A 17953-nucleotide genomic window follows, 5' to 3' on the forward strand; every position below is an offset into this window, starting at 1 on the left:
AAAAAAAAAAAAAAAAAAGAAAAAAATAGGAAAATAAATGCATGCATGATCCTCCCTCCCAGATGGGATAAGCAGTCTAGACCCTTGGGATGCATACCCTTCTAACCTTTCTGTCTACATTTGCACAAAGACTGAGTTCTGTTCAGGCTTTGAAAGCCCAGGAAGAGCCAGAAGAGATGGCATCTGACCCAGGACTTACAGAGTGAGGATATCTAAAGAGATGACCAGTCAGGGGAGGAGAGAGGCATGGGGCACACATGCAGCTTCACACAGCAGAAACAGGGTGGTGGACAGGACCCAAGGCAGGTGTGTGCAGGGCTCGGGGGCTGAACTAGGTCTGAGTGGCACTGTCATCATCATCCATGCTATGCAGACCAGCCACCTCCCATGCCAGGCCCCTTGGGCCACCCAACCTCAGTATGGGGAAAGGAGTCCGAAGTTCACATGCCCAACCCACAGTGAACAGCAACTGAACCAGGGCTGAACCCAGAGCCCACAGCCTCCAAAACTATGCCCCGATGTCCTGCGTGTCAGGTCCAGAATCTGCCTAACAGGCAGCTGGTAGGAAAGGGGACTGTTCCCACATAACACACAGGGGCTGGGGCCAGGCCCAGCCAAGCCCGACTGCCTTGTACCATTCATGTTCCAGGTGAAGGCGTCTCGCAGTTTCTGCCCATCGATCTCCATGTCCAGCCGGATGGGGACCAGCACCTCGGGCTGAGATGCGTTCTCGTGGATCACAGCTGGGTCATGGTCATCAAAACTGAAAGTGAAATTGGAGCAACAGTCAGTGAGGGTGCCAGGGCCCTAGGTATGCAAATTTTCAGCCTCCCTCTCTGCACAGCAGGCCTCTGCAAACCCATCTGGGGAACATGGTCACTTATCAGCTAACAGCTGAGGCAGCAGGGGTCCCGGGGCCATGGTCTAATGGGGACAGGTGGGGCCATAAATGACAAGCACCAGTCTGTATGCAATAGGATCGACCCGGGCAGTGTTGGAACAAAACCCAGATGTCCTGTGAAGGGATAGTTAAGTCTGAAATTTGACAGGACTTTCACAGAAGGCTGTGGGCAAGGAGAACAGCATTTCCAGAAGAGGAAATTTTCCAGTAAGGCCAAAGCAGGTGAATGGAGGAACTGCTGAGGACGCACAAACAGACCACAGAGCACAGATTCCATGGGGGGCAGTGGTCAGGGATGCTGTAAAGCTAGCGGGTGTCAAAGCACCCACAGTTCTCCTCTCAGGCTACGCAAACTGGCCACTGCCCTGAGGGAGTCCCAGGAGGATTTCAAGCAATGGAGTTGAGTATTTTGGGAAGATAAAGAGGGAAGAGTTGGGCAGGCAGGTTGGTGAGATGGAGCTGGAGGACAGAGGACACCTAAGGGCGTCTGGAAGCATGGAGAGGGCTGAGAAGGGCCCCCAGCGACCTTGGGAGGCAGATGGAAGAGAGAGAGAAACGAGCTGAGTGCCAGGCATGAATGCGCTGGGAAACAGACAGGGAAAGGGGTAGGGGTGCTGGAGGAAAGGGGTGGCCACTCTAAGGGAGAAGAGGATAGTCAACTAGGGATGGGAAGAAGAGATGGAGGGAAGGAAGAGAGAAGGAAAAGGAGGAGGGGGGAGGATGGGAAGGAGGGAAGGAGAAATGATGGAAGGAAAGAAAGAGGAAAGAGGGGAGGAGGGAGAACGGGCTAAACCTTAGCAGAGGCAACCGCAGGGCAGAAGCTCTGGGAGGTCTGACAGCAGTGAGGGCGATCTCAGGCCTGAGGCAGAGTGAGTGGGGCAGAGTATGGCAGTGGCAGCACCAGGCCAGGTTGGGCCTGGCACCCCAGTGAGAACTCCTGCTTCTGCTCCAAGGGTGATGGGGCGCCTGGAGGATTTTGCGTGGAGAGGTGACATGATATGCCTGGAGCAGAGGACACACCAGTTGCAGAGCTGAGAAGGCAACAGGGAGGGGAGGCAGGGGCTGCTAGAGACCCCAGGGAGAGCAGTGGGGGGCTGGCCAAGGCAGTCCCGGGTAGGACCCTGGAGAGACTGGACTTGCTGTGTGAGGAAAAGGCAGGCCTTGGGAAAGAAACCTACAGCCTGAGCAGGGAGAGGGCTGGATCTCCATGCGCCGAGATGGAGAAGTCTTCAGGCAGCATGAGGCTGAGGGGGTGAGGGCAGCTGAGGAAGTCTGGGCCACAGAGGTAAAAAACAGACCCCGAAGACATCTACAGCCTAATCCCCAAAACCTATGACTGTCACCTCATATGGCCAAAAAAGGAGACTTTGCAGATACGATTAAGTGAAAGATCCTGAGAGGTTAACCGGAAGGGCCCTAAATTACATCACCACGTGTCCTTCTAAGAGACAGACAGGGAGATTTCATGCAGAGAAGGCCACGTGACTACAGAGGCTGAGACTGAAGTGAGGCAGCCACAAGCCCAGGAACGTGGCAGCCCCCAAAGCTGGAAGCAGCAAGGACGGAATTGCCCCGAGGGCCTCTGGAGGGAGCACGGCCCTGTCCACACATGCATTTGGTCTAGTGAAACCAAATCCAGGCTCCTGGGCAGAACTGTGAGGGAAGAACTGTGCACTGCTTGCAGCCACCAGTTTGTGGTGGTTTATTCCAGCAGCCTCTGGGAAGCGGTGGAGCAGTGGGAGTCATGTGGATGGCATCTGAACCATCAGACTGGCTGTGACCCACTCGTGTGAAACTGAGGGCAGAGAAAGGGCCGAACGACCACGCCCCAAGTAACTCCACTTGAGGGGCCAGAGAGGTGAGGAGGACACAGCAAGGTGACAGCAGACAGAGCCAAGGAGGCTACAGACAATGTCCTGGAGGTCAGGCAAACACAGCGGTTCAAAGAAGAGGAGGTACTGTAGCATTGTGGGGAGTACAACGTCAAAGCAGTGTTTTTCTGGGGAGGAGGTGACTGAAATGTGCTGGAGAACTAAGGCAGAATCAGCACAGAGGGTGAGCGCAGCGACACATCCGCACCAAAGGGGGAAGGTTCTCTTCTTGTCCCGGCCCATGCGGTTCCTGTTGATGGTCGTGGAGCACGGCACGGCATCCAGGTGGTGGGAGCTGTTGGGCAGGGTGGGTACCCACTGGCTGTTCCTCTTGGCCTTCTGTTCCCTGGGGAGATACAAGAAAAGTACCCCCAGTCAGTCTAGGAGCCTGATCCTGCCCACCAGGAATCAACTCATGCTCAAGGGATGCCCACTGTACCTCTGTAAGGCTCAAGGCTCCCGTGGGAGTTGTCTGTGCACCTGATTTTGCAGGACCCTGCTCCCCAAGCTGTCATCAGATGCTAGAGGCACTTGGGCAAGGGCAAGGGTATGGAGGGGTACCAGACACAGCCCAGCACGCAGGTCAGTTGCTAACCCACGGCCATGGTGTACTGCACTATGAGCCAGGCATGGCTCCACGGAAGCACTTCCTGGAGATGTGGGAAGTGGTACAAAGGGGAGGCTTGTACAAGGGGTGGACAACAGAGCAGAGCCTTAGACACCAAGTCAGGGTTCACGGCGGGGAGGGGCACGGGCAGCAGCAGGGAGGAGAGACTGAAGGGCAGTCCAGGGAGGGGGCCCCCAGGGAGGGGCCTGATCACAGGTCTCACATGCTCCGTGAGAAGATGACTTTACTCAGCAGGTGGCTGGGAGTCCCCAGGGTTTTGAAGGAAGAGACGTGATCAGGCTGTCATTTTAGACATACCAGCCATCCTGAGATGGACTAGGCAAGGCCTCTGGCCTCCGAGCTTCCAGACCAGTAGAAGTGAGAAGACGGGTTGATAAATACCTTCCAGAGATGACATCCAAAGTAATTTAAATAACCCATGTCCCATGAAGAGTTTGATCTTCTCTCCCAAATTCCAGGTTACTTTTACCAAAAGCGCCAGGGGCAGCGGCTCACGCCTGTAACTCTGGCACTTTGGGAGGTCAAGGTGGGCAGACCACCTGAGGTCAAGAGTTCGAAACCAGGCCAGGCGCGGTGGCTTACGCCTGTAATCCCAAAACTTTGGGAGGCCAAGGCGGGTGGATCACCTGAGGTCAGGAGATCGAGACCAGCCTGGCCAACATGGTGAAACCCTGTCTCTACTAAAATTACTAAAATTAGCCAGGTGTGGTAGCAGCCACCTGTAATCTCAGCTACTCAGGAGGCTGAGGCAGGAGAATCGCTTGAACCCAGGAGGCAGAAGTTGCAGTGAGCCGAGATCACACCACTGCAGTCCAGCCTGGGCAACAAGAGCGAAACTCTGTCTCAAAAAAAAAAAAAAGGTGAGTTCAAAATCAGCCTGGCCAACATGATGAAACCTCAACCCTACCCAAAATACAAAAATTAGCCAGGCATGGTGGCACATGTCTATAATTCAGCTACTCAGGAGGCTGAAGCATAAGAATCACTTGAACCCAGGAGGCGGAGGTTGCAGTGAGCCGAGATCAGCCACTGCACTCCAGCTTGGGTGAGATGGCAACACCCTATCTCGATAAAAAAATATATATATACACATATATATACACACACACACACACACACACATCTCAAAAACTATTTTAAACAAAGGCAAAGGCTCCAGGGCTGGGCGAGACAGATGAGAGCATTTGGGTGCCTGGTGTAGTATGTGCGTTCCCATTTTCCCTGGCAAGGCTGTGAGCAGGAGCAGGCAGCGACTATGTCACTTCCCTCTGTAACCCCAACACCTGCGCAACCACTTCCGCAATAAGTATTCAACAGTTCAGAGCAAGTCATGACAAACGTTTCTTTCTTTTTTCTTTTTTTTTTTTGAGATGGAGTCTCGCTCTGTCACCCAGGCTGGAGTGCAGTGGCGCCATCTCGGCTCACTGCAAGGTCTGCCTCTCGGGTTCATGCCATTCTCCTGCCTCAGCCTCCTGAGTAGCTGGGACTACAGGTGCCCGCCACCTTGCCCGGCTAATTTTTTTGTATTTTTAGTAGAGACGGGGTTTCACCATGTTAGCCAGGATGGTCTCAATCTCCTGACCCTGTGATCCGCCCGCCTCGGTCTCCCAAAGTGCTGGGATTACAGGCATGAGCTACCACGCCCAGCCAACAAACGTCTGACAGTGCCCTCTAAAGAGGGACCTGGGAAGATAGCACAAAGGTCCTTCTCCTTTCCAGAGGGTGGGGGGGCAGAAGCAATATCCAAGACCTGCCTGGACTCTGGGCCCTTTAACTCTTTTCCCTTCTAAAGTGGGAGTCACTTACACGTCTGATGCTAAGACTGAGACTACCCCTTGATCGCTGGTAGGGCTAGGGAGGATTTTGTAGTACCCATTTTGGGGAACATGAAATCCGCTTGGGCAGGGACTAAGAGAGGGGACAGCAAGACAGGGGTCCCCTCTACAGCCTATCTGGGTCATGGCTCCTAATCCTGGCCGCTCGGACTCAGAGTGTAATTTTATTTTATTTTTTTTTAATAGAGATGGGGGTCTCACTATGTTGCCCAGTCTGGTCTCAAACTCCTGGGCTCAAGCAATCCTCCCACCTTGGCCTCCCAAAGTGCTGAGAGTACAGATGTGACCCACCACACCCGACCCCAGAATGCAAAATTTTAAGTAGCACATTCCTGAGCCCCACCCAGGTGAAGTGACTTCCCACCTCTGAGGAAGGGCCCAAGAAGATGGGTTATTTGCAGCTTCCATGGATGATTCCCAGGCAGCTGAGCCTGTATTTGGAAACCACAGATCTTGACCACCTCCTCTTCTCTGAATGGATATGTTAGAGCCTGGGCTGAGCCCCTGCCCCCTCATCCTGCCCTATCTCAGTAGCAAGTTCTCATTTCCAGGTCTAGCTACCAACCCAAGTGAACAATGCAAGTGTCACCAGATACAGTGAATGTGACTAACACGCTCAGCCATACACAGAATCTGCAAATCTGAGTTATAAAAGTCAACCTTCCAGCCAGGATGTGGTGGCTCACACCTGTAATCCCAGTACTTTGGGAGGCCGAGGTGGACAGATCACCTGAGGTCAGGAGTTTAAGACCAGCCTGGCCAACATGGTGAAAGCCCTTCTCTACTAAAACTACGAAAATTTAGCTGGGTGTGGTGCCAGGTGCCTGTAATCCCAGCTACTAGGGAGGCTGAGGAAGGAGAATGACTTGAACACAGGAGGCGGAGGTTGCAGTGAGCTGAGATCTCGCCACTTCACTCCAGCCTGGGTGACAGAGCGAAACTCCATCTCAAAAACAAAACAAAACAAAACAAAAAAACACCCTTCCTTCTATTGCAATCCCAGGATCCGTAAGAGAGGGCACCCAGCCTCTGCTCAAATTGTCCAATGACAGGATGGGTAGGGTGCCCGTCCCCCTATTGGGCTGACTGAGTAATGTGGAGTCAGCCAAAGCTATTTCCCTCAAACCTCTGCCAACCCCCACCCCTAAAGACTTGACCTCCAGGGCAATGGAATTCCACTCCTGCAGCTGTTCCTCACGTCATGATCACCAAAAAACTGTTTTATCGCCCCATAAAAGATTCCCAGCTGACATGTGCGGAATTAAAGTGCCATCCATATGTACACAATTTCCTTCTGCAACTTCCCTGGGAAGGCCAAGCCATCCTTATGTTCTTACCACATCCCTTGGGGGAAAAAGAATCTGCAAAGCACACGCCTGTAACACTGGCCAGCCTGGCGGTGTGCCACTTTTCTTTGGGGGGAATCATAAAAAAGATTTTCCATAACCACATCACTCTGAACAATAATCCTTTTTCTTCCTTAATGCTCCTTGGGCTTTGTGCAGAGAAATGCATACTTTCTCGAGAGCTGAATGCACAAGGTAGATGGGTACAATCTTGTATTCTGCACGTCTCACCCACAGGACCCGTCTCGGGTCACTGCGGAATCTACTTAATTACACCACGTACGGGTCACACCTTTGTCCATTCAAGTGGCTGACCCGTCACTAACCTAGGCTTTCCTTAAGGCTGGGCACTTAAGCGACTCCATATTCTCCAGTATTATTCACAATGCTACAAAGAACCTCTGTACATATAGTGGGTTTATTGATTCATTTTGTTCTTTGAAAATATTTCTTTGGGACAAATTCCTAGGGGTGGTATTAGTGGGCCAGAGAACAAAAAAGTTTGATGTCAGGATGCTTTACAAAAAGGGCACTCCTGGCTGGGCACAGTGGCTCACACCTGTAATCCCAGCACCTCCAGCATACACGAGCGCAGTTCCATCACACCTTCCCCAATTCCTTACATTGCCAGTTTTTTGTTTTATGCTTGGAATTTTTATATTTATTTATTTATTTATTTATGAGACGGAGTCTCACTCTGTTGCCCAGGCTGGAATGCAGTGGTGCGATCTTGACTCACTGCAATCTCCACCTCCCAGGTTTACGCCATTCTCCTACCTCTGCCTCCTGACTAGCTGGGACTACAGGTGCCCGCCACCACACCCGGCTAATTTTTTGTATTTTTAGTAGAGACAGGGTTTCACCATGTTAGCCAGGATGGTCTCGATCTCCTGACCTCGTGATCTGCCCGTCTCAGCCTCCCAAAGTGCTGGGATTACAGGCTTGAGCCACCGCGCCCGGCCATTTATTTATTTATTTTTTTGAGACGGAGTCTCGCTCTGTCGCCCAGGCTGGGGTGCAGTGGCCGGATCTCAGCTCACTGCAAGCTCCATCTCCCGGGTTCACGCCATTCTCCTGCCTCAGCCTCCCGAGGAGCTGGGAGTACAGGCGCCCGCCACCTCGCCTGGCTAGTTTTTTGTATTTTTTAGTAGTGACGGGGTTTCACCATGTTAGCCAGGATGGTCTCGATCTCCTGACCTCGTGATCCGCCCGTCTCGGCCTCCCTAAGTGCTGGAATTACAGGCTTGAACCACCACGCCCGGCCCTATTTATTTTTTTGAGATGGAGTTTCACTCTTGTTGCCCAGGCTGGAAAGCAATGGTGCGATCTCGGCTCACTGCAACCTCTGCCTCCTGGGTTCAAGCGATTCTCCTACCTCAGCCTTCCTGAGCGGCTGGGATTACAGGCATGCGCCACTATGCCCGGCCAATTTTGTATGTTCAGTAGAGATGGGGGCTTCACTATGTTGGTCAGGCTGGTCTCGAACTCCTGACCTCAGGTGATCTGCCCGCCTCAGCCTCCCAAAGTGCTGGGATTACAGGCGTGAGCCACCATGCCCAGCCTTTTTTTTTTTTTTTTTTTTTTAAGAGACTGGGTATCGTTCTGTTACCCAGGCTAGAGGAGAGTGGTGTGATCACCACACCCAGCTAATTTTTTTAACCTTCAGTAGTGATAAGGTCTCACTATGTTGCTCAGGCTGGTCTCCTGGCCAACACAGTCAAATCCTAGACTCAGGTGATCCTCCTGCCTTGACTTCCCAAAGTGCTGAGATTACAGGCATAAGCCACCATGCTCAGTCTTACGGTTGGAATTTTTGAAATTACACAGGAGGGCAAATTCTTTCCATGTTTGTTTACTCCCTTGTACTTTAGGGTATGGACCATCTTTTATCTATTTGTTGGGGTATCCAAGTTTGTTGTATAAATCTAGATGTATAGATTCTAGATATAACATCGTAACTTTCCAATTACTTGCTTTTTTAATTGTTACTATAAATACTCTTCTAAAGGTTCTAAGTTTTGTTTTGTTTTGTTTTGTTTTGTTTTGTTTTGTTTTTGAGATGGAATTTCGCTCTTGTTGCCCAGGCTGGAGTGCAATGGTACGATCTTGGCTCACTGCAATCTCCACCTCCCGGGTTCAAGCAATTCTTCTGCCTCAGGCTCCCGAGTAGCTTAGATTACAGGCATGTGCCACCACACCTGGCTAATTCTGTATTTTTAGTAGAGACGGGGTTTCTCCATGTTGGTCAGGCTGGTCTCGAACCCCCGACCTCAGGTGATCTGCCCGCCTCAGTCTACGAAAGTGCTGGGATTATAGGCATGAACCACCACGCCCAACCAGGTTCTAAGTTTTTATACGTTCAAATCTATTGTTGTTTCTTTTGTGAGCTTATGTGAGTCACTAATTTTTCTGACAAATTGGTCCCGCTTATTTGTTTTTTAAGAGATGAGGTCTTGCTGTGTTGCCCCAGGCTGGTCTTGAATTCCTGGCCTCAAGCAATGCCTTGGCCTCCCAAAGTGCTGGGATTACAAGCGTAAGCCACTGTGCCTCACGCGAGTCCCGCTTTCCAAGCATTTGTAACTGTTCCCTGGAATCCAGGACTTGGCTTACGTTTCTTAGAAATTCCAATGATACAGAAGAAACTTAGAAACCTGGCTAAGAAAATGTATAAAAACAGAGGGAACAGTTAGAAAGTGTTTCAATACAAAAATTAGGACCAGGCGCGGTGGCTCGCGCCTGTAATCCTAGCACTTTGGGAGGCCGAGGCAGACGGATCACCCGAGGTCGGGTTCGAGAACAGCCTGACCAACATGGAGAGACCCCCATCTCTACTAAAAATACAAAATTAGCTGGGCATGGTAGCGCATGCCTATAATCCCAGCTACTCGGGAGGCTGAGGCAGGAGAATCGCTTCAACCCGGGAGGTGGAGGTTGCAGTGAGCTGAGATCATGCCACTGCACTCCAGCCTGGGCAACAAGAGTGAAATTCCGTCTCAAAAAAAAAAAAATTAGCCATGTGTGGTGGCAGGCACCTGTAATCCCAGCTACTCGGGAGGCTGAGGCAGGAGAATCGTTTGAACCTGGGAGGCAGAGGTTGCAGTGAGCCGAGATCGTGCCACTGCACTCCAGCCTGGGCAACAAGAACGAGACTCCATCTCAAAAAAAAAAACAAAAAGTGTTTCAATTTAACTTCAACCCAACCAGTTCTTGAGTCTGAGAAAAGACCCCACAGATGTCCCCAGAGATGTCTTGGCCGGGAACGCATTACCTGAGGTAGGTGGGGGGCTCTGTGCTGATGGACACAGCCTTGTACTTCTCATCGTTGCCGTCCAGAATCTCTTCCACTTCCGAGGCTTTTAACAGGGTCACACTGGTGGCTAGAGTCGTGTATCCATGATCTGTAACAGACAGACATCACTGGGTCACTCTGCTGGTGGCGGTGGCACACAGCAGCCAGCCAAGTGGATGCAGCACATCAAGGTCCTCGCATGCGGGAGGTGGGAAAAGCAAGGTGTCAAACTCACTACTACCGAATGCTGGCCTCTTCCAAAAGGGCAATCTGGACTGAGTGCTTCACTTACAAGTCCTGCTGGGTAGAGCCTCCAAAGGGACTGATTTAGACTAATCTGCCCCAGGAGCACTGGCTCAGGGGCAGAGGGTAGTGCTCAGGACAGCACCAGCAACTACAATACAGCACGACCAGCGGGGACACCTTGGTCCTCACTCGGGAAAAGAAAGGCCCCAGAGTAACGCCCCAGTGGGAAGAGGTCTGACACCACCACAATCCACAACACGATGCGAGGTGGGGAGATGGAATGGGAGATGAAGAATGCTTTTCTTTTAAAACAAGAGCCCAGAGAGTTGGAAAGAGCTGCTTCACACCAAACCCGAATTTCTATCCCCGAGTGGGTCCAGATGGGCTGCCTGGAAAGCAGGACAGATTCTAGGCAGCTCGACCCCTCGCTCTTCCGGGGAACCTCCGTCAAGAGCTACCTGTCTGTGGGCCCAGTCTGTCTTCTCCTGGAGAAATCAATCGCTTATGGGGAAGGTATCTCCCAAGACTTAGCCCAGGGACTTGCGGAGGGGGAAGCAAAGCTGGGGACTCACTGTGTTACCGACTGATGCTCTGCTGGGGAAGAGGGGAACAAAAGGAAACTGCTTTAAGCAAGTAAGTAGAAATGTCATAGCAGCGGATCAAAAAGAAGCTCCGGCTCCTGCATTAAAAGAACCACTACTTTCCCGCAGTGGACAAAACCACAGCAGCACCTACAGACACAAACAAACAGGGCAGACTACGAAGCATCGCGCACGTGCTCACAGACACACCCAAGCCCAGGGCAGCTCTCTACAAGGCGCCATTGCCACGTGGGAAGCAGTTTCGCCACCTGCCAAAGGACATGCTGTGTCCATACCCAAATGTCTCCATGGGAGTGTCTCCTGCAGAGCCCCCAGGGTGTCTGAAGAGCACCCTTTCACCCTGCACAGAGCTGCCGTGACCCAAAGCCCACTAGTTTCACTAGTGTTGGGCGGCTCAACTAGCAAGCCCCAGGCACACGCAGGCCACCAGGAGCAGGGACATGCACATGAGCTCTAGCACACTGGCTGCCAGGATGAAGTGCTATGGGATGGATGTGCTCTGGGAAGCAAGCGGTGAAAGCCCCAGAGGGGAGTGGGAGCTGGGACCACCACCCGCCACTCGGGCTGCATGGAAGATGATTATGGCGACACACCCACGGCAGATGGCAGAGCATCGCAGCATTCCTAAAACGTTTTGAGACCAACATGTCTTCACAGCACCTGCTAGTGTCCCGGCCCCGGCCCGCTCACGTACCCACTGGCCCTGCTGGAATACCTGACAGTGGACCACCAATGGCTCCCTGGAGCCGCTTCCTCGCCTGGAGTGCTCACAGGGCAGCCCACCCCTGGGATGCTCCCTGCCCGACTAAGGCCAAGGCTGCAGTGAAGACACTCTGGAGTGAAAACGTTTTATCTTCATGACATAAGCGAGTGGTTTTGAAACAGGTTTACAAACCCTCGTGAAGACGCACCCTTAGTGTTAGGTTTTGTTTTTTTACCATGTGACGATGCAACTATTTTCTTCCTCTCTTCCACAGTGGCTAGTCGCCTCCAGAGTGAGGGGTATCTCTTGTACAGAGAACCTCGGAACATACGGAGGTAGTTTCCCACCTATGAGTAAAGCAAGAAGGCTCGTTATGAGGGTCGCAGCACCACAGGGAAGGGGAGACTCCTGGTGCAGACTGCATCAAGCAACAGACAAACAGGCCTTGAGGTGGCCCCCAGGCGCCAAGCTTTCCGCAGCATTAAAACACATTCTGCTGATACGAAGGGTTCACCAGCAGTGCACATCTGGCCTGCATGTGTGCATCCTGACAACAGAACCAAGTTCCAAAACGCCTGGGCAGACGCCTGAGTGGGAGGCCCCCAGAGCTTAGTAAGAAACTCGTGGTGATTTTGATTTTGGACTAAGGATCTCTGGCACTTTCCAGAAATGCAAGGCCTCCTTGACCTTCTTTTATCTTAAGGACAAGACTTTGATATTTTTACGATGTAATAAACACCAAAAAGGTCTTTTAATTTTAGACAGATGCCAGATAATTTCCCCCATGGCCTGTGCTGCTTTGTTTAGTAACGCAACCCAAACCAGGGATACCAAAGGAATTTTCCAAAAGGTTTACAAGGCAATCACCAGATTATTGGCAATCACCAGACTGCTATATAAATCATCACTGACTCAAACAATGGCTTCAGTTTGCTTGTACCAAGTACTGAAAGTGTGACTTCCTTAAGGAAAATAAATCTAGTCCTAAAGATTTTATGAGGGTACCCTATTGTGTCACTGACTTTTCAAGTATGATCGCTTCGGAGTCACATTGCAGGGGATGGCCAGTAGACTGGGTGCTAGGTGCTGGCTCCATCTGTAACCTGGGATCACTTCCCATTTTCTGGGTCTCTTTACTCATCTGCCAAATGCTCAGCAACTCTGAACTTCACCGCATGAAGGACTACTTCTATTATTTTTCCCATTTTATCTACCCAACATAGTATATATTTTAATTTTAAAATTTATTTTAATTTTATTATTATTTTTGAGACAGTGTCTCACTGTGTCATCCAGGCTCAAGTGCAGTGGTGTGATCATAGCTCACTACAGCCTCGAACTTCCGGGCTCAAGCGATCCTCCTGCCTCAGCCTCCTGAGTAGCTGGGACTATAGTTGCGTGCCACTACAACCAGCGAATTTTTGTATTTTTTGTAGAGACGGGGTTTCACCATGTTGCCCAGGCTGGTCTCAAACTCCTGGGCACAAGTGATCTGCCCACCTCGGTCTCCCAAAGTGCTGGGATTACAGGTGTGAGCCACATACCCGGCCTAATTAAAAAAAATTAAAATAAAAATTTGTAGAGACAAGAGTCTCACTATGTTGCCCAGGCTGGTCTTAAACTCCTAGGCTCAAGTGATTCTCCTGCCTTGGCCTCCCAAAGTGCTGGGATCATAGGTATGAGACCCAGGCATAGTATTAAATAAAATGTTTCTCCATTTTCAGCAGTGACTATAATCAACAACGAGGGCTACTAAACACTGTGAGAGAAGAGCAGCCACAGCAACTCACTCGCTTTCCACACAGAAGGCACAGACCCCTCTGTGTTATTTGGCTTGTGTGTCAGTGTCATCCAGCATCATGGTAAATGTAGAGTTTCCATTCGGTTTTTTAAAAGAAATTGACAGGCCGGGCGCGGTGGCTCAAGCCTGTAATCCCAGCACTTAGGGAGGCCAAGACGGGCGGATCACGAGGTCAGGAGATCGAGACCATCCTGGCTAACATGGTGAAACCCCGTCTCCACTAAAAAATACAAAAAAAAAACTAGCCGGGCGAGGTGGCGGGCGCCTGTAGTCCTGGCTACTCCGGAGGCTGAGGCAGGAGAATGGCGTAAACCCAGGAGACGGAGCTTGCAGTGAGCTGAGATCCGGCCACTGCACTCCAGCCTAGGTGACAGAGCAAGACTCCGTCTCAAACAAAAGAAAAAAAAAAAGAAATTGACAATATTCCCCACTATGACTACCTTGCAGGCCCTGCAGGGCTCTGAGACTCCTAGATGCCCCCCAAAGCCCCTTCAGAACTTAGGAAACTGGGCTTGCCTTCCTGGCTTTTCTCTGAACCAGCCTTCACCCTCCTGGGTCCCAGGTTTCCTGAATACAAAATGAAGGTGCTGGATTGGGGATCTGTTATGGTCCTCAAAGCTCCGTGACTCTGTTTGGTAAATACAGCTGTCTGTTAATGGCAGAACAGTGACACACACTCATAGTAAATGCAGATGCCCTCCCAAGACAGCGCCACAGATGGCACATGGAGGCACTGGGGATGTTGCTCTGGCTGGCCCACCTCTCTGAATACAGTGCCTGTTTTCCACCGGGCAGTGTGCTGGGACCATCCACCCACCACTGTCACTGGAGCTACTGAATTTCAATAGAGTTCTGACCTTGAACCCTTCCCTAAACTCTGAAGGTCTGATGATTAAGTCAGGTCCAAAAAAACAAACTGCCCGTCCATCTGAGTCTCTTACAGGCTGGGTCTCAGGAAGATTATTCTTACTGGGAGGCCCAGGAGTGAAGGGGCTGAAAGACAAGACTGTAATTAACTTTCTAGAAACTACAATGTGTTTTGGGGAAGATCTTGGAGACCATCTAGTCTAAGTATTCACATTATACATGTGAGAAACGCGACACCAAGGCAGAGCAGGGCTGGAACCAGGCCTCCCAAGGTTCTTCCCACTTGGCCACGCCCAGCTTCTCAATTTGCTCCAACTAATAAATGAAAGCTTTCTTTTGAAGTGTCACTCACTCAGAGCCAAACTGATTACCTTTTTTTTTTTTTTATTATTACACTTTAAGTTCTAGGGTACATGTGCACAACGTGCAGGTTTGTTACATATGTATACTTGTGCCATGTTGGTGTGCTGCACCCATCAACTCATCAGCACCCATCAACTCGTCATTTATATCAGGTATAACTCCCAATGCAATCCCTCCCCTCTCCCCCCAAAACTGATTACTTTTACACCCATTAGATCAGGTAAACAACTCGCCTAGTATTGAAATTCAACAGCTTTTTGCATTCTGCAGTTAGGCAGGTGCCTACCAGCCAATGAGGACCATTCTGAACTGTGGCAGATGGACAGGCACTGGCTCCACCTCCCCAGCACTTTGAACAGTTGTAATTTAAGTGACAACCTTGAACAGTTGTAATTTAAGTGACGTGAAAATTTTATTGAATCCTGCAATTTTTGTTTTATAAAAATTGATGGAGGCCAGGCACAGTGGCTCACACCTATAATCCCAGCACTTTGGGAGGCCAAAGCGGCCAGATCACTTGAGCTCACAAGTTTAAGACCAGCCTGGACAACACGGTAAAACCCCATCTTTACTAAAAATACAAAAATTAGCCAGGTGCGGTGGTGTGAGCCTGTAGTCCCAGCTGCTTGGGAGACTGAGGTGGGAGGACGGCCTGAGCCTGAGAGGCAAAGGTTGCAGTGAGCCGAGATTGCACCACTACACTCCAGCCTGGGTGACAGAGTCAGACCTTGTCCAGGAAAAAAAAGAAAAAAAAAGGGTGGAAAATGCTAACACTAAAGTTCTGACGCTATTGACCTTAGTCTCAAGCCATGGGACTCAGTGAGACCATCTTGAAGCTTCATTCATTCATGCTATGCTCAATTGTGAAAGAAAAAAACCCCACAAGTTTATTTATTTATTTATTTATTTATTTATTTATTTTTTGAGACGGAGTCTCGCTCTGTCGCCCAGGCTGGAGTGCAGTGGCCGGATCTCAGCTCACTGCAAGCTCCGCCTCCTGGGTTTACGCCATTCTCCTGCCTCAGCCTCCCGAGTAGCTGGGACTACAGGCGCCCGCCACCACGCCCGGCTAGTTTTTTGTTTTTTTTTTAGTAGAGACGGGGTTTCACTGTGTTAGCCAGGATGGTCTTGATCTCCTGACCTCGTGATCCGCCCGTCTCGGCCTCCCAAAGTGCTGGGATTACAGGCTTGAGCCACCGCGCCCGGCCCCCACAAGTTTAAAAAGTATGAATGTGCTGAGTGTGAGTGCGGTGGCTCACACCTGTAATTCCAGTACTTTGAGAGGCTGAGGTGCAAGGATCACTTGAGCCCAGGAATTCAAGACCAGCCTGGGTAACATGGCAAAACTCCATCTCTACAAAAAATACAAAAAGTAGTCGGGCATGGTGGTGCAAACCTGTAGTCCCAGCTACTTGGGAGGCTGAGGCAAGAGGATCGCTTGAGCCCAGGAGGTCAAGGCTGCAGTGAGCCAGGATCACACGACTGCACCAAAGCCTGGATAACAAAGTGAGACCTTTTTTCAAAAATAAAAATAAAACAAAATAAAGCATGAATAAAATGCTGGAATATGACACTAAAAACTGCTACAAGGAGAAGAAACTCATTGCATTTCATGACAGCTTTAATTCTCCAGGATTGGCACTTACTTCCTTACATGAGACTCTACTGCTTGACATTTGTACATCTGAACTGCATATCCATAATTTTTTTAAAAAGGTAACATATACTAGCTGGGAACTGCCCTTGGAGCAAAAAAGGCTAGTTTGAGACAATCTGGAAAAACCTAATATATGGCCGGGCGTGGTGGCTCATGCCTGTAATCCTAGCACTTTGGGAGACCCAGGCAGGCGGGCTGCTTGAGCCCAGGAGTTGGAGACCAGCCTGGGCAACATAGCGAGACCCCGTCTCTATAAAAAACGAAAAACAAGAACCTAATATACTGGGAACAAACACCCATTAAAGGCCAGTTGTACGGTTTTCCTAAAGTCAGTCATCCAGTTCATGCAACAAAATGCAGCCTCTCTAGTTAAGGGTTAAACATCCTTAGGTTCTTTCCCCGTAACAATTCAGAATCAGTTCACAGATATGGAAAGTGTCAATTGCTTCAGAATTGCTGAAAGATCTGGCTTAGGCATGGGGCCTCTTATTCACCCAAAAGCAAACATCCTCCAATCTGTTTCTTCACTGGTAAACAAAGGTCAAAACACCTCCACTGCCCACCTTAGAGGCAACAAACACAATGGGGATGAGCCCTCACTAAGTCCGAGGTTTCCAGTCTGCCATTTCAGGTTTCCACAAGTAGCAATGGGAGGAGGGGCGCACGTGAAATTTACAACCTCTAAAAAGGGTCAAAGGCAGCAGTGTGGTCCCTAAAGCGTGGCAGGGGCTAACTCAATATCCCGTTGATTTGCGTCTGGCTGGAAACCAACCCAGCGCGGAACCACTGGGGCCCCTCGCGGCGCCAAAATCCTGGTAGCACTGCAGACCGCGGACCTCGGCGAAAAGGGTAAGGAAATCCCAGGTCGATGAGGGGGCGGGGGCCATGCCCGACACGCCCACTAGGCCACGCCCTGCAGCCCCGAGGGCGCGCGCGCGCGCCCGCCCGCCCCGATGAATGGAGACGCGCGCTCTCGGCGCATGGGCCTGCCCCAGGGCTCCCGCGGGGCTGAGCCCGGGGAGGGCGAGGACGCGCCGCGGGCTACCTCGGAGCCGATCATGTAGAACTCGCCGTCGTCCTCCAGCTGGAACTTCACGGGCTTCTGCCCGAAGGTCTTGCTCAGCGCCATCATCATCATTGCGGCGGCAGAGGCGGGCGGCCGGAGCCGGGCTGCGAGAGATCGGGAGGGCTGGGGTGGGGCCGGGGCGTGCCGGGCCGAGGGAAACCCAAGCCGGAAGACGAAATGTGGACCGGGCCGGGTACTGGCGCCTCAGCCGGGCTCCTCAGCCGCCGCCGCCGCCGCAGACGACGACCAGGCCGCCCTCAGTGCGCAAGCGCTGGCGTTGACGCTGACGCGCGCGCCGCCGCTCAAACAAAAGGCCGGGCGCGCCTCCGCGGACCCCTTAAAGGAGCCACGACTAATTTCTCTTTCTCCCGGGCTGCCTCCCAAGTCGTGGTGTAGAGGACTTCTCACGGACAAAAATAGCCACTGAGGTCCTGAGTCAAGCAGTAGCTTTCCCAGTCTTACAGCCAGGACTGGAACTGACCCAGGGGAAAAGAAATGAAGTGAGACCTGAAGGAAGAGGACCTAGTATCTGGAAGCCTGAGTGGTCTTGGCATGCTTTGGTACCCCAGGCTCGTGCCTTAGCTTTCCCACCCCTAAAACGCAGTGCAGCTGAGCAGATAGGCAGGCCCATAGGAACAGATATCCCAGTTCCGGGCCTACGGCTGTCCCTGCAGTTGTGGAGGTGGGCAAAATGACAACAGCAGATGAGGCTTGGCAATGTTCAAAGGCGCAGGTGGTATTTGGTTTGGCTGGTGCATCAGATGAGCCAGAGTTAGAA

General features: G+C 51.2%; 1 protein-coding gene across 2 annotated transcripts in view; it reads right to left on the minus strand.

The window, feature by feature from the left end:
- Nucleotides 1-17486, minus strand: part of SMARCB1 (SWI/SNF related BAF chromatin remodeling complex subunit B1) — a 45669-nt gene extending 28183 nt beyond the window's left edge. Inside the window, exons 1-5 of one of the 2 annotated variants that reach the window (XM_017889493.1) lie at nt 17155-17486; nt 11630-11768; nt 9850-9979; nt 2981-3118; nt 636-763 (exon numbers count right to left, since the gene is read on the minus strand). In XM_017889493.1, coding sequence (XP_017744982.1) covers nt 636-763; nt 2981-3118; nt 9850-9979; nt 11630-11768; nt 17155-17247 — 628 coding nt within the window. In that variant the 5' untranslated portion in view covers nt 17248-17486. The remainder of the gene's footprint in view (nt 1-635; nt 764-2980; nt 3119-9849; nt 9980-11629; nt 11769-17154) is intronic. The other variant, XM_017889494.1, reaches the window with a different exon arrangement.
- Nucleotides 17487-17953: the final 467 nt, after the last annotated feature.

Source organism: Rhinopithecus bieti, unplaced genomic scaffold (assembly GCF_001698545.2).
Source record: "Rhinopithecus bieti isolate Rb0 unplaced genomic scaffold, ASM169854v2 scaffold_19615, whole genome shotgun sequence".
NCBI lineage: Eukaryota > Metazoa > Chordata > Mammalia > Primates > Cercopithecidae > Rhinopithecus > Rhinopithecus bieti.